The 17,473-nt window shown below is 41.8% G+C and overlaps 1 protein-coding gene across 2 annotated transcripts in view; it reads left to right on the forward strand.

Moving 5' to 3' along the window:
• Nucleotides 1-13,580: 13,580 nt before the first annotated feature.
• vps26c (VPS26 endosomal protein sorting factor C) overlaps nucleotides 13,581-17,473 on the forward strand; it is a 49,164-nt gene continuing 45,271 nt past the window's right edge. Inside the window, exons 1-2 of one of the 2 annotated variants that reach the window (XM_063049796.1) lie at nucleotides 13,640-13,733; nucleotides 15,511-15,541. In XM_063049796.1, coding sequence (XP_062905866.1) covers nucleotides 13,726-13,733; nucleotides 15,511-15,541 — 39 coding nt within the window. In that variant the 5' untranslated portion in view covers nucleotides 13,640-13,725. Of the gene's footprint in view, nucleotides 13,734-15,510; nucleotides 15,542-17,473 lie in introns of both variants that reach the window. The other variant, XM_063049795.1, reaches the window with a different exon arrangement.

The raw sequence follows: 17,473 nt of genomic DNA on the forward strand, positions 1-17,473 counted from the left end.
ACAGCACATTTGGAAAGCGGTGAAATGATCGGACAAAGTCAGCATGGATTTGTGAAAGGAAAATCATGTCTGACGAATCTCATAGAATTTTTTGAGGATGTAATTAGTAGAGTGGATAGGGGAGAGCCAGTGGATGTGGTATATTTGGATTTTCAAAAGGATTTTGACAAGGTCCCACACAGGAGATTAGTGTGCAAACTTAAAGCACACGGTATTGGGGGTAAGGTATTGATGTGGATAGAGAATTGGTTAGCAGACAGGAAGCAAAGAGTGGGAATGAACGAGACCTTTTCAGAATGGCAGGCAGTGACTAGTGGGGTACCGCAAGGCTCAGTGCTGGGACCCCAGTTGTTTACAATATATATTAATGACTTGGATGAGGGAATTAAATGCAGCATTTCCAAGTTTGCGGATGACGCGAAGCTGGGTGGCAGTGTTAGCTGTGAGGAGGATGCTAAGAGGATGCAGAGTGACTTGGATAGGTTGGGTGAGTGGGCAAATTCATGGCAGATGCAATTTAATGTGGATAAATGTGAAGTTATTCACTTTGGTAGCAAAAATAGGAAAACAGATTATTATCTGAATGGTGGCCGATTAGGAAAAGGGGAGGTGCAACGAGACCTGGGTGTCATTATACACCAGTCATTGAAAGTGGGCATGCAGGTACAGCAGGCGGTGAAAAAGGCGAATGGTATGCTGGCATTTATAGCGAGAGGATTCGAGTACAGGAGCAGGGAGGTACTACTGCAGTTGTACAAGGCCTTGGTGAGACCACACCTGGAGTATTGTGTGCAGGTTTGGTCCCCTAATCTGAGGAAAGACATCTTTGCCATAGAGGGAGTACAAAGAAGGTTCACCGGATTGATTCCTGGGATGGCAGGACTTTCATATGAAGAAAGACTGGATGAACTGGGCTTGTACTCGTTGGAATTTAGAAGATTGAGGGGGGATCTGGTTGAAACGTATAAAATCCTAAAGGGATTGGACAGGCTAGATGCAAGAAGATTGTTCCCGATGTTGGGGAAGTCCAGAACGAGGGTTCACAGTTTGAGGGTAAGGGGGAAGCCTTTTAGGACCAAGATTAGGAAAAACTTCTTCACACAGAGAGTGGTGAATCTGTGGAATTCTCTGCCACAGGAAACAGTTGAGGCTAGTTCATTGGCTATATTTAAGAGGGAGTTAGATATGGCCCTTGTGGCTACGGGGATCAGCGGGTATGGAGGGAAGGCTGGGGCAGGGTTCTGAGTTGGATGATCAGCCATGATCATAATAAATGGCGGTGCAGGCTCGAAGGGCCGAATGGCCTACTCCTGCACCTATTTTCTATGTTTCTATGTTTCTATGTGTGCGTCGCTTAACGTCCATTCGGACAACGTCTGATCGCATATACATCCATAGTCTCTCTCACACACACACACAGCCTGCAATAGTCGGGATCAGAACTTACATTTTTACATCGAAATGGGGGATTTTAAATGAGCGATTTAGAAGTTCTGTATCTTCAAGTTCAAGTTTATTGTCATCTGGCTGATTGTCCACAAACGAAACAACTTCTGTCCAGAGCACGGTGTAGCCACAATACATATATCACGCTCACCACATAAAACAATATATTACCATATTATTTAATAAAGTGTAAATCAAAATGCATATAAAGTGCACAGCACAGGTAAACAGTTCACTGTCCTAATGACAAGACCTCGGCGGGGGCCGGGTATTTATTAAAATCGGTTTTTCTTCCGAAAACGGCTGCGCTTAAACCCAGCCCATCGCGAGCTTCGATGTACCTGTAAGTGGAGGTGTTTCAGGAAAAAAAAACCCGAAGAATTTGCTTGCTGTGAGCGCGTTGTTAAAGATGTCTTAGCAGACGATTTTGGAATTTCGCTCCAATTTAAACCCCGCTCTAATCCCCTTTAAGACGCCAACGCGCCCCACACGTATAGGACAGCCTTGCGTAGTCAGGTTGTCACCACCAGCCTTGGGAATTTCTTCGCCAGGCTACATCGTACTACATCGCCGACAGTTGTCCGGATGATTTCACCTTCATTACAGACGGCAGTAACTGAACTGAGGAATATGGAAGAGAGGGAAAACTGATAGGTCTACTTAGCACAAAGAGAGATTAAGCAGGATTCATTCATTTTCTTTCTTTCTTTTTTTTTCCCTCTCCCTCTCCCTCTCTGAAAAATATATTTCCAAGATATTGTATATAATTTGCGGGCATCAGGGAGCCGCTATCGATATGTGGGAGACTCCCGGAACTCCTGGGAGAGGTGAGATGTCTGTAGCAGCATCACAGGCATATTGGATGACTTAAGCACCATTTGCAAGAAAAACATAAATTCAACATAAATTATACAAAATCATTGGCACGGTAATGTAACAGTTAGCGTAACACTATTACAGCGCTAACTGTAAGATCAGCGTTCAATTCATACCGCTCCCTGTAAGGAGTTGTATGTTCTACCTGTGACCTCGTGGGTTTCCACCAGATGTGCTCTGGTTCCCTCCCACATCCCAAAGATGTACAGTTAGAGTTAGTGAACTGTGGGCATTCCATGTTGGCGCTGGAAGTGTGATTTGATTTGATGCAAATGATGCATCTCACTGAATGTTTTGATGTACGTGACAAAAAAAGCTGATCTTAACAAAAAGCCTTTAAATATTTACAAGGAAGAACATACCGTAATTAGAACAAAAGAAAAACAGGCTATTTTAGTGCAAAGTGATCAAAGTGTTGCCGAACAGCAGCAATTAGAATCTTGCCAGTTGGATCTTGAAAAGGTGAACCGGAATGGTGAGACGGGGTCTGTGGGTTATCTGAAACTGAAAAATTCAATGGTCATATCATTAGGTTGTAAGCTACCAAAGTGGAAGATGAGGAAAGTTCTGAGCAGTTGTTTTATTTCCCCCTCCAGATTCCAGTACCTGCAATCTTGTGCGTCTCCAAATTCCTGATCCACATTGATTTCATTAATACTTAATTATTTACTTGTAATTACCAATAAACATTTTGCAAGAGAACTGGCAGGTTTAATGTGATTCTTTAAAAGGAAGGTTTCTTTTCATCTTTTTCAGGCTAGGGCTTTTCTGTTTGGAGTGAAGGAAGGTGAGGGGTGACTTCATAGAGGAGGGCAATATGCTGAGGCACAGATAGAGTGGACAGCCAACACCTTTTCCCAGGGTGGCAAAGGCAAGTATGAGATGGCATAATTTTAAGGTGATTGGAAGAAAGTGTAGGGGGAATGCCAGAGGAAGGTTATTTTACACAAATTGGTGGGTGCACGGAACACATTGCCAGGGTGGTGGTAGAGGCAGGTACATGATGGACATTTAAGTGAATCTTAGATAGGCAGATGGACCAATGAAACATGGAGGGCCATGTGGAAGAAAAGAGTTAGATTGATCTTAGAGTAGTTTGAGAGGGTGGCACCACATCATGGGTCAAAGGGCCTGTACTGTGCTGAACTGTTCTATGTTCTCATGACATAGAAAGATGGCATGGAACCCAGTGACACACACAATTGCTGGAGGAACTCAGCAGGCCAGGCAGCATCTATGGAAAAGAGTTTAGTCGACGTTTCGGGCTGAAACCCTTGATCAGGACTCTTTTGTATCTTTTCCATAGATGCTGCCTGACCTGCTGAGTTCCTCCAGCGATTGTGTGTGTTGCTTAGATTTCCAGCATCTGCAGATTTTCTGTTTATGATTCAACCCCGTGAGTTATGTTGGCTTAGAGAACTCCATCTAGCCCATTCCCAACTTATTTTCTGCAACTTATTCTCTCTCTTGTGCTTGTTAGTCATCTTGCCAACCTATAAGATGGGTAATTGATAGTAATACCAGTACATCTTTGGTATGTACAAGAAACTGACAATCGAGGGAAACACAGATGATTAAAGGGAAAATGTGTAAACTCCACTTGGGGAGTATCCAAGAAAAGACTGAATCCAAGCCGCTGGAGCTCTTTTCTCTGTCATGACACCCAAATGTAAAGCTAGTTTGTATCTAATGTGGAACGTAAACTATGCCCCAGAAAATAAGAGTGGCATGTTAAAATCTAAGAGTCTCATCTACTGAGCTAGATGTGCTTGAAAGGGTAAACATTACTAGGAATGATAAGGGAATTTTTACATAAAATAGTAAAATATCTCAAAAGCAGAATTATAATTGACACCTGTTAGCGTGAGTTTTAAAGAGAAAGGTCAATGTTATTCAAGAAACAAACTACTGGAGGAACTCAGAGGGTCACACTACACCTCTGAAGGCAGAAGCATGGGTGATGATCTGGGCTGAGAGTCAACATCAGGATCATGTTGTCTTAATGGAGCATCGCAGCCTGAAATGGAGGGGTGTGGAGAGGGTGAAGGTACAGACAGTTGTTGGACAGTGATACGTGGGATCACATGTTATCAGAGCTGGGACCTGATCACCATCATATTCCCAAACTGCTTGAAATTGACCTGTAGCTCAGATGAAAGGATGAATTGACTTGCTTTGCTCAGATTTACAAGAGGTTTATTTTCAACCAACTTGTGGAACTGCACAAAAAACGTACTTTATAATGCTGAGATGCATGCAGTATTAAAGGCAGATGGTACGCTACCAAGGATTACTATGTAAACTGGAGATTTTTTCCCCTATTTCTAGAAGTGCCAAGCTTTTGAAAAAGTTAAGGACAATTCAAATGGGAGAGAATGGGACACTGTGCTCCCCTTAAGTGGATAAAAAAGCAGTGGAAACCAGCCCAGCATGTAAACTGGAAGCCACTTGCTAAGTGTAAAGTGAGCTCTCATAAAAATCTTGGCATGGAGTGGTTCATAGGGTTGGGTTGGAGATTCACTTCAACCTGAGCCAGCACTGACAACAAAAAGTACAAATGTACCCTTAGTGGCCACTTTATTAGGTACCTCCTGCACCTAATAAAGTGGCCACTGAGTGTACGTTCATGGTCTTCTGCTGCTGTAGCCCATCTTCAAGGTTCAATATGTTGTGCAATAAGGGATGCTCTTCTGCACACTACTGTTGTAATGCGTGGTATTTGAGTTACTGTTGTCTTCCTGTCAGCGTGAACCAGTCTGGCCATTCTCGTCTGACCTCTCTCACTAACAAGGGGTTTTCACCCCCAGGCTGCCACTCCCTGGATGTTTCTCACAAACTCTAGATTGTTGTGCCTGATAATCCCAAGAGATAAGCAGTTTCTGAGATACTCAAACCACCCCGTCTGGCACCAACAATCATTCTGTGGTTACAGTCACTTAGATCACATTTCTTCCCCATTCTGATATTTTGTCTAAACAGCAACTGGATCTCTTGACCATGTCTGCATGCTTTTATGTATTGAGTTATTGTCAAATGATTATCTGATTAGGTACTTGCATTAATGAGCAGGTGTACCCAAAAAAGTGCCCACTGAATGTAAATCAAACTGGCTATGCTGCACTTGCATGTTCTCGGATGTTGGAATCTACTGGTGCATTTGGTGTTTTCTGTTCTGGAATAATAAATCAAGGGAGTTGATTCCTTATCAAATCACTGGTGAGGTAACTCATGCACAAAGGTTGTTTGAGCATAAAATGACAAAATGAGTGTGTCTTGTCCTCTCATTTAGTTTTGTGTGGAGAGCTTGAATGAAAATGAAAAGTGTTTTGATATCTTATTTGCAAACATCTTAATGTGCCTTGCGGAACATCTTTTAATTAAATACAGTATCTGCTACTGTTTATGCGAAAATCGCATCTATTTTCAACAGTGACAAAAGAAATGACCAGCTAATTGATTTTTTTACACAGAATTAACAGCACAGAAATATTGTATTTGACTTTGATCATTGGTGTTCATGCTCCATGCGAGCCTCCTCCCACACTACCTACTACTTCACCATACTTGATATAATTTATTCTCATGGTTATGATAGAATTTGTTGAAAGACAAGTATTATCTGAATACCAGGAGCTTCTTCTTCCCCCGCCATCTGATTTCTGAATGGACATTAAAACCCACGAACACAACCTCACTACTTTTCTTTTTTAAGGCATCCGTTAGTCTTGTGAGACCATGGATCTGCGCCTGGAAAGTCTTCACACTCCAGGGCGCAGGCCTGGGCAAGGTTGTATGGAAGACAGGCAGTTGCCCATGCTGCAAGGCTCCCCTCTCCACGACACTGATGTTGTCCAAGGGAAGGGCATTAGCTTGGCACCAGTGTCATCGCAGAGCACTGTGTGATGAAGTGCCTTGCTCAAGGACACAACAGACTACCTCAGCTGGGGCTTGAATTCACGACCTTCAGATCGCTAGTCGAACACCTTAACCACTTGGCCACGCACCCACACTTTTCTTTTTATTTCCTCTTTTTTTGCACTATTTATTTAACTATTTAATATATATATTTACTGTAATTCACTGTTTTCTTTCTCTCTCTATGTATATTATCATGTATTGCATTGTACTGTTGCTGCAAAGTTACCAAATTTCACAACATATGCCGGTGATATTAAACCTGATTCTGATTCTGAATCCCTTCCTCACTGTAAACAACTTAAACATTTTTGAAGGAAAGTCTGTTGGTACTTATCTTGATCCTTATCCAGAATTTACATTAAAAACTGGTAAATTGGCTTATTACTGTCACATTTGCCACATTACTACACATATTTAAGAAGGGTAACCAGGACAAGCCAGGGAGCCACATGGTTGGTCAACCTGACATCGGTGATGGGAAAGTTACTGGCGGGAATTCTGAAGGACAAGATCTACCAGCATTTGAATAAACACTGTCTGATTAGGAGGAGTCAATATGTCTTCATGGTAGAGACAAATCTTTTAGAGTACTTTGAAGAAGTAACCAAAAAGGTAGCTGAGGGTAAGGCAACAGATGTTGTCTATTTAAACTTCAGCAAGGCCTTCAACAAGGACCCTCCCCTGGAAGCTGATGTGAAAGGTTAGATCCCACTGAATCCAGGGAGAGCTGGTTAGGCGGACCCAAAATTGGCTTGGACGTAGGCTGCAGAGAGTGGTGATTGGAAGTTGTTTCTTGGAATGGAGACCAGGGACTAGCAGTGTGCAAAAAGGTGGGGGGAGAGGTCAAATTATGGTCCTGGGTATTCATTATTTCTATAAATGTTTTGGATGTGAATGCAAGGGGCTTGATCAATAAGTTTGTACATGACACAGATTAGGATGTATTAGTAGTAAAGAAGTTCGGGAAATGGGTCAAGTATTGGCAAAAGGATTTTAATGCAGTTAAATGTAAGGTGATGCATTTTGGAAAGTCAAACTAGCCTAGGACTTGTACTATGAGTGGTATGTGAAGGAACATACGGACTTAGGAGTAGAAACAAGCAGTTTGTTGAAAGTGATATCACAGGTAGGCAGGGTGGTTAAAAAGTTATTTAGCCCTCTGGCCTTCATCAATCAGGGTACTGTGTGCAGGAATTGCACCATTACGTTGCAGATGTAGACATCCCACCTCTCCTGGAAGTTCCGGGAGTCTCCTGCATATTAATAGTGGCTCCTTGATGCCCGCAAATTATATACAATGTCCCGGAAATCAATTTTTTTGAGAGCGAGCGAGCAAGCGAGAGAGAGTGAGAGAGAGAGAGCATGAGAGAGAGAGAGAGAGAGAGAGAGAGAGAGAGAGAGAGAGCGTGCCATGGCAGAGTGTTCCAAAAAAAGAAAATATAAAACGTACGTCACCCCAGACTACACTAAAGTGTACCCCTGCCTAATAGGGGTCAAAATAATGACAGTGTTGCCCGCTGCACTGTTTGCAACAGTGACTTTTCTATTGCCCATGGTGGGTTAAGACTGTAAAAGATATGTTGAGGTGAGTTTAACAGGTGTCATTCGTTCATCAGCATAGCTAACGTTATTTAAACTAGCTGGCTACCTGCTAAGGAGCTACTCTATTGCAGACATCCCACCTCTCCTGGAAGTTCCGGGAGTCTCCCACAAATTGATGGTGCTACCTCCCTGAAATGAGTTTTTGCAGGGTGGGATGTCTGAGATGTGTAAGTCGTTGGCAAGGCTGCACTTGGAGTACTGTGTATAGTTTTGATCACTCAATTATAGGAAACACTCAGTCAAGGTGGAAATGGTGCAGAAAACATCTCTGAAGATGTTGCCAGGACTAGAGGGCCCGAGTAATAGGACCAGACTAGGTCACTATAGCTTGGAACATCAGAGACTGAGGGGCAATCTTATTGAAACATTTTAAACTATGAATCATACTTATAAGATGGATGCTAACATTCTTTTTTCCCCCCGAGTAGGGATGTCTACAGATAGGTCACACAGGTTTAGGATGAGAGGGGAAGGATTTGAGAAGGACCCGAGGGACAAGTTCTTCATGTAGATGGTGGTGAAATATGGAATGAACTACCAGAGGAGGTGGTTGAGGCAGGTACTGTAATACTTAAGTAGTTACATGGAGGGGCGGGGTTCAGAGAGATACAGGCGGAATGCAGGAAATTGGGACTAGCTCAGTGGGCACTGTGGTTTGTATGGACTGGTTGGGACAAGGGGCCTATATCCATGCTATATGACTCTCTGTACTGAGGTACAATAACAATAAACCTTACTTTGCATGCTATCCATACAGTTCATTTCATGACATCAGTGCATTGAGATAGTATAAGGGAAAACAATAACAAAATGTAGAATAAAATGTTGCATTACAGAGTAAGTGCAGCGCAGGAAGACAATAACAAGCAAGGTCATAATAAAGTGGATTTTTGGATTCAAGAGTCCATTTTATCACACTAGGGAACTACTCAATAGTCCTATAAGAGTGGAGCAGAAGTTGTCTTTGAGCCTAACGGTACGTACATGCTTTCAGGTTTTTCTATTTCTGCCTGATGAGAGAGGGAAAAGAAAGAATGACTGGGCTGGACGGGGTTTTTGATTACGCTGGCTGCTTTACTGAGGCAGTGAGAAGTAGAAAGACAATCCATGGAGGGGATTCTGGTTTCTGTGGTGTGCTGAGCTCCGTCCTCAACTCTCTGCAGTTTCTTGTGGTCTTTGGGCTGAGCAGTCATGCATTCCAAGCTGTGATGCATCCAGACAGGAAATATGAATATAAAACTCAATAGTCTGCTGAATCCACCGTTTACTTCCTCAACAGTGTATATGTAATCTGTCCTGTCACAGACTTCAACCAACACATACAATCTTAAAATATTTGTAAAATTATACATAAGATCCCAAGACAATTAAAACTCCAGAACACTGATTGCAGAAGATCCCTGGATAGTTCTTTTCCATAAATACCATCTTTTTTGCTCCTGTAATACCTGGTCCTTAATGGTCCAAGACAATTGATCTAATCTGCTGACCTTTGTTTTCTTGTTCTTCATAGAAATTGACAAATTTTTTGACAGATGGTAGATTGTTATAATTTTACTGTACTAGGTTATTTTACCACATTGTTGTGGTAAGGAAGCTTATTTATTGAGATAATGTCGCCCAATAGAATCAAAATGAAATTTCGCTTTTGTGGGCTACTCTGTTAAAAAGTACGACTGTCAACCACACGAACAATTGCCTCAGTTTTAGTTTTGGAAATGCAAGACATTGGTTTACTGAAAATCAAGTAAGTGAAAGTCAAAAGCGAAATATCACAATTATAAGTGAAGTGTCTTTGCCCTAAGACATTAACAATTTCCCTTTCTAGATGCAGCCTGATCTGCTGAATATTTCCAACACTTTCCCACTGCTAAAATCAGAATCAGAATGAGTTTAATATCAACAGCAGATGTTGTGAAATTTGTTGTCTTTCTGGCAGCAGCACAATGTAGCACAAAGTAATAGGAAAAAACTCTGTGAATTAAATACACACACACACACATATATATATACACACACATACACAGAATAGTTAATTAAAATAAGTAATGCAAAAATAGAAATAAAAAGTAGTGAGGTCATGTGAATGGGTTCAATGTCCATTCAGAGAACAGGTGGCAGAGCGGAAGAAGTGATTCCTGAGTCATTGAGTGGGTGCTTTCAGGCTTCCTTGCTGCTGGTAGCAACAAGCTGTGTACATACATCTACTGATGCTTCTCGACACATCTTCAGTGATGTTCCTGGAATCATCCAGTGTTTCGGGTCTTTCAACATCATACAACCTCCTCCAGGTGACCCAGCCGGGACTGATCAGACCCCAGCTTGTGTCCAGATGGCTAGCTACTTATGACTCCATGGCTCCCCCCTTTTGAGCCACAGCCATCTTGAGGCCCTCTCTGCCGCATCGGTGGTACTGCGGATGGCTGTCCTCTTCCTCTCTCCCTCGATGCCCAAATTGCTGAAGGCTCTAACTAAGGAACGGGCTGCAAATCCCCTACAAGCAACCTCCACTGGGAGACACCTCGCTCTCCATCCAGCCTGCTGACAGTTGCTGACCAGTCCTGCCTACTTGGAGAGTTTCCTTTCAAAGGCCTCTTCCATGCTATCTTCCCATGGGACTGTCAGCTCCAGCAGCACCACTTGCTTAGTGCTTTCAGGTGGTTGCAACAAGAACAAGATAAGCAATGGGGATCATTAGTGATGGATGACGTCTTTTTGAGGCATCGCTTCATAAAAATGTCCTGGGCACCACGGAGATTATGATTGGTTTAATTAATCTTTTCAAATGTATGGGCACGTTTTTCATTTGTGAATTCTTTGGTTATAGCTTGGGATGTTTTGTAGGCAGTACAGTAAGTAGGGTTGTTTTTCACATTAAACGGTTTCTGTTTTCCATTTCATGCTTTGTTCTATCTACTCTGCTCTTAGAACACTATTGAGTGACCCCTTGTATGATGGGTAAGATGAACCCAACCTCACAATCTATCTACATCACGGTAGCATAGCACTTAGTGTGACGGTATTACTTCCCTTTTGTTCACTGGTAACTGTCGTTCTTTTACATTTTCCTTTATACCATTTACAAGGTGAAAAAACAGATGAAATATATTCTGTGTATTGCAGTGTAAATGTTGAAATTCCTGCATTTATTTTCTTTTCGTTTAGAACTTTAAAAAAAATTAACTATAGGAGAAGGAACTGGAGATCTGTGAGCTAGTCTTTGTTAGGGGATTGGATGTGGAGAGTATCATTTACTTTAAATTCCTTGGCGTTATCATATCAGAGGATCCGTTCTGCCATCAGCAGGTGAGAGCCTTTACAAAGAAGGCACGGCACAGCCTCTACTTTCAGAAGTTTGTGTAGATTTGGTATATCACTGTGGTAAACCATACACACACACACACACATATATATATATACACACACACACACATATATGTATGTATATATATATGTATGTATGTATGTGTGTGTGTGTATATATATATATATGTTGTAACTGGATTACCTGTCTGGACGCGCCCCTCTGCTGACTGCCCCTGTGGCTCCTCCCACAGACCCCTGAATAAAGGCGATTGAGCCTTGGCTCCTCCTCTCAGTCCAGGGGCAGACACTCAGCATGCTGGAGGTCACGTTTTACTGCTAATAAAAGCCTCTCAGTATTTACTCTATTTCCGGTCTTTTGGAGTTATTGATGGTGCATTAATCACTAAAGCTTTGACAAACTTCTATAGATGCACAGTGGAGAGTACCCTCCGCTGGTTGCATCGTGGCCTGGTATGGGAACAGCAATGCTGCAGGAAAGGGGAAGTGTTCAGAAAGTGGTGGATAAACCCCACCCTCCCCACCACGGAGCACACTTACATGGAGGGCTGCTACAAGGAAACAGCATTCATCATCAAGGTCCCCCACCATCCAGGCCATGCTCTCTTCTTGCTTCTACCATTGAGCAGGAGGTAATCTACACCACCAGGTTCAGGACAGTTAATACCCTAACCATCAGACTCTTCAGTCAGCGTGGATAACTTCATTCACCACAACTCTGAACTGATTCCACAACCTACAGGCTCACTTTCAAGGACTTTACAGCTCACGTTCTCAGTATTATTTATCTTTCATTTGCACAATTTGTCTCCTTTTGCACATTATTGTTCGTCAGTCTTGGTTTATGTATAGTTTTTTGTCAAACATTCTATTGTATTTCTATATTTCAGGGTTGAATCTTAGGGTTGTATGTGGTGACATACATGTATGTTGATAATAAAATTTACTTTGAACTTTATTTTCCAGTCAATGCCTACAAGAAAATGAATCCCAGGTCTGTACAGTATATGGTAACATATACATACTTTGATAATAAATTTACTTTGACATTTTACCTCCTATTTGTAAACAGATTATAAATAATCCATTTGTCTTCACTCTTCATCTGCCTCAGTATTTGCCTTCTTGCTCACACCTGCTGCCTTTGCCTACAGATTGCAAACAATAACTTTGAAATATTTAAAAATATACACATGGCAACGTTCCCAGTACAACTCCAAGACCACGTGGTAGGGTACTGTAATGGCTAATTTACTGGATCAGTATCTGGAAGAGTGTACCATCGATTTACATAGTAGATGAGAATCACACCTAGCATGGAAGTTCAAAAATTGAAATTCAGTTAATTATGTAAATTCAAAGGGAATTAAGAGGCCACAAAACTGCTAGATTATGTAAAGAAAAAGGGCTCACTGACATCTTAAGCAAACATTATTTTCCTCCTGTATCTAGTCTAACCAATATACACCATACCCACTTGTGTTGCAGATACTCAGTAGTCAGTCAGCCTTCTGTGAAGAAAAGATTTTCACATATTTAGCCATTATCCTTCATCAGAACTGAGTGGGTGAGAAAGCAAGTGTAGTTCCAGTTGCATAGAGGAAAGGGTGGAAAGAATAAAGGGAATCCCTAATAAAGAATAATTATGTCCAAGCAACAAAGTACATGCAGAACCATTTAATTTATACAGAAATGAGTGAAGGGGATGGGATTTGGAAACAGAATTTTAAAAACACCGAAAAATTGAGTGGTGGAACAGTGTTTATGCAGAAAACCTGAAAAAAAAGTTGGGAATTCCCAGATCAGGTTGCAGCTGTGTTCAGATGAAACCAAATTAGGACGGACTACTTAAATCTTAAACTATCTGGGTGATATTTGCTCTCGTGTTTATACTGATCTTTTTCAATCCTATTAAATAGACGAAACAATTCCTCTACGTCCATCCTGTCAAACCCCCTAAACATCTCGTCATGATCGTTCATGTTTGTTCGTTCACTTTAAATCCTTCATTTGTGCACTCAAATGATTGTCTCTACTTCCTTAGTTACTGGGATACAGGGGAAATGGGTCTTAATTTTGTAAAGACAGCTTTTCTTCATTATTTTCGTATGGAAATACAGATCGCGGTGTTTCAAATGGATTGTGTACTAACAGTAAGAATTCTTATCTGTACACATCTAAAGACTAAAATAAATGAAACTAAAATCACTGAAATGCAATAATTACTTCTGGCCCTTGTTTATGCTGGTAGCATCAATGGAAAACAGTACAGTCGACGTTTCGCGCCGATGCCCCTCAGCAGGACACTTTTGTGCGTGTTACTTGGATTTCCAGCCTCTGCATATTTTCCCCGATCCATCATCGACCAGTCTCAAAGCACGCCGGGAAAGCCATGTGTCACTGGGAGGACCCCGAGCAGGTCACATGACGCCAGCGAACGTGTCAGGTGACTTGAGAGGCGAGCGAACGGGTCATGTGGTTGTGAGGCCGGCTGCGGTGTCGGAGCCAAGGTCGGGATGTCGGTGGACATCAAGTTAAAACGGGCAAACAAAGTGTATCATGAGGGGGTGAGTGCAGCAAGCATACCGGCGTTTCTCCTCGAGCCTACTTGTCAGCAAGGCCTAACCTGACCGGTTCTGTCACCGACGGACGGGCACTGGATGAGCCTCGCATCCTGTTCGACTAACTTCCAGACCCATCGTGTTGCTGTACCGCCCCCGTGTTCAGTTCATCCGCTGTTCTTGCCCACCTTCCTGCCTTCTCTAACCCCGACTATTCAGTATTCTCACGGCGTCAATTCAAACTTCCTCATATTAGTTCCTCTACGTTTTGTTCCCCCATCATTTCAGTATCCTACTGTTTCCTGGTTAAACAGCGACACGACTTTAAGATTCTCAACTTTAATTTATTTTTTTCTTGTGGTCTGTTCTTCCCTTATCTTAGTACCCCTTTATTTCTCAAGACTGACTGCTAAGATGGCTCGGCCACTCCGACAGCCCTAACAGCCTCACAGCTCCTGTTCTGAAATTCTTTTCACTCTAATTCTGTGCCCCATCTTCAAATTTCATGTTTTGTTTTCTTCAGGCGAAAGCTCGGGGATATTTTCCTTGAGCCTTAAAATCTGCTTTGATCAACGTGGATGATTATTTGTTGTGCTAAAGAAATAGGAGCAATGTTTCAAAAATTGTTATTACTTATTTTTCCTATGCAGTTGTCTGATACGGAGCCGGAAAAAGTGACAACGTAGGGCATTTTTTGTTATAAATTGCTGAGATGTGACTTACTGTCAGCTCCCAATGTACAGTTAAAAAGCTACTTATGATTCCTGTTTGCAGTGTTTGAGTATAAAATTGCAGAAGCTGCTTTTGTGTGATAACAAAAGTTCAAGTCAAAGTTGTACAGAATTTATGGAAATGTGAGCTGTTATTTAACCATTTAGTATTTTTTGAACACTGACAATGGTAAATTGTGGTTTTATGCATAACTAAATATCAAATGTTCAAGTTGATAAGGACCAGAGCCACAGAAACCAATGTTTGATTGGAAAAAGCCAAGCTTAAAATTTAAACTTGGAGGTAATACAGCTTGTATTGCTTGTTCCTTATCGATAGGGCCAGAAGAATAGAATCTGAAATAAACCTTACGACTGTTCAGAACTGGTCTGTTATTTAATCAAATAATTTATCTAAAATCACTCTTCCGGTCAGATAGTAATTTTCCAAAGTGACTAATGCCAAAAATTTTACTTATCTCAGACCTGTAGACTGAGTGTTTACAAACCACAGAGATAGAGAATTTACAGTGGCATGCAAAAGTTTGGGCACCCCTGGTCAAAATTTCTGTTACTGTGAATAGCTCAGCAAGTAAAAGATGAACTGATTTCCAAAAGGCATAAAGTTAAAGAGCACATTTCTTTAATATTTTAAGCAAGATTACTTTTTTATTTCCATCTTTTACAGTTTCAAAATAACAAAAAAAGGAAAAGGGCCCAAAGCAAAAGTTTGGGCACCCTGCATGGTCAGTACTTAGTAACACCCCCTTTGGCAAGTATCACAGCTTGTAAACGCTTTCTGCAGCCAGCTAAGAGTCTTTTGATTCTTGTTCGGGGGATTTTCACCCATTCTTCCTTGCAAAAGGCTTCTAGTTCTGTGAGATTCTTGGGCAGTCTTGCATGCACTGCTCTTTTGAGGTCTATCCACAGATTCTCGATGATGTTTAGGTCAGGGGACTGTGAGAGCCATGGCCTCTTGAGGTAGTCCATTGTGGATTTTGAGGTGTGTTTAGGTTCATTATACTGTTGTAGAAGCCATCCTCTTTTCATCTTTGGCTCTCTTTTTTTTACAGACGGTGCGATGTTTGTTTCCAGAATTTGCTGGTATTTAATTGAATTCATTCTTCCCTCTACCAGTGAAATGTTTCCCGTGCCACCGGCTGCAACACAAGCCCAAAGCATGATCGATCCACCCCCGAGTTTAACAGTTGGAGAGGTGTTCTTTTCATGAAATTCTTCACCCTTTTTTCTCCAAACATAGCTTTGCTCATTGTGGCCAAAAAGTTCTATTTCAACTTTATCAGTCCACAGGACTTGTTTCCAAAATGCATCAGGCTTGTTTAGATGTTCCTTTAAACCTTTTGAATAGAACTTTTTGGCCACAAACGCAGCCCATCAATTTTGCTTTGCCATTTCATCATCCCTCTCAACCCCCAATCTGCTTTCTCCCCGTAACCTTTGACACCCGACTAATCAAGAGCCTATCAATCTCTGCTTTAAATATACTTGATGATTTGGCCTCCACAGTTGTCCGTGGCAATGAATTCCACAGATTTACCACCCTCTTCTTCATTCTTTGAAAAGTTGCGAACGAGTGGAACTTACAATCAAATGGATTTGTTAGCGTATCGTGGCTGCACTCTGGTGGGCACATGCTATCACAACAGCAACTTGAATTTGTACTTGCTGAGAAATTCCAAGTTCAAAGTAAATTTACTATCAGGGTATGTATATAGCACCATATACAGCACTGAGATTTGTTTCCTTGTGGGCATTCACAGCAGATGCAAAGAAACAATAAAAACAATGAAAAACTATGCACAGATGGACAAACAACCAATGTGCAAATGTTTTTAAAAAAGTAATAATGAGAATGTGAGTTGTAGAGCCCTTGATAGTGAGTCTCTAGGTTGTGGAATCAGTTCACTGTTGAGGTGAGTAAAATTATGCACACTGGTTCAGGAGCTTAGCTGTTCCTGAACTTGGTGGTGTGGAGCGTAAGTCTCCTTTACTGCCTCCCTGGTGGCAGCAGCGAGAAGAGAATATGGCCTGGGTGGTGGTGGACCTTGATAGATGCTGCTTTCTTGTGCAAGTGCTCTTTGTAGATGTTCTCAATGGTCCAGAGGATTCTTCCTGTGCACTCTCCGCTGTGCATTTATGTCAAAATCTTTGTTGACATTCCGAAACTCCGCGAACATAGAATAAAGTAGAGGCGCTGCTGTGACGTCTTTGTGTCGAGAGTGTGGTGCCTATATTTCAGTGTCAGTTTTGCATATTTCAAGATAACAGCATTCATAGTCCAGGAAAGGCCAGCCCATCTGTAAATTTGACTAGACGCTTTTCGATACTGTTCTTCTTAGCAAGGTGGCAACATTGCTGTGTGTGGTGCTCAGCTCTGTTGTTCTGCTAGAACGTGGAGCAGCAACCTGCAACTAATCACCTGAGATTTTAATTCCTGTTAAAACACAGAGCCAGCACTGCACCATGTCTGAGCAGACTGTGACTCATAGAAAATACCCAGTGGAACATCAGAATGTTGCTGATTGTACGTGCCTGCCTCTGTCTCCTTTTCTGAACATTTTACACCGTTGCTGAATCTACTGTTGCAGACATTCACGACAATTTATGTTATTGTCTCTGGGTGGTGATCCTGTGCCTTGCAGTGCTGTGGGGCAGTGATTGGACATGACCTTTGAAGATGATTGTCCATACACACTGAAGATGGGCTTCTTTTTCTTCCACCCCATCTCCATATTTTAAGGGTGGTATTTTATGTTCTTTGATTCCGGGAAAGGTGTTCGAAGCTGAGATGTACTTCCACTGAATCCTGGTTCACTTGCATGGGCTTCTGGATAGGTTTGTCCCACTGGGACAGGGAAAAATGTTTGGGTAAGGGAATCATGGTTGACAAGAGAGAAGGAACATTTCTTTAAAAGGAAGAAGGAAGCATATGTAACGTATTCAATGGACACAAAGCCATCATAGATCCAGTATTATATCCTCATAAAGAGAAATGGTGTAGTGATGTTGTGGTAT

Source organism: Mobula hypostoma, chromosome 6, assembly GCF_963921235.1.
Source record: "Mobula hypostoma chromosome 6, sMobHyp1.1, whole genome shotgun sequence".
Taxonomy (NCBI): domain Eukaryota; kingdom Metazoa; phylum Chordata; class Chondrichthyes; order Myliobatiformes; family Myliobatidae; genus Mobula; species Mobula hypostoma.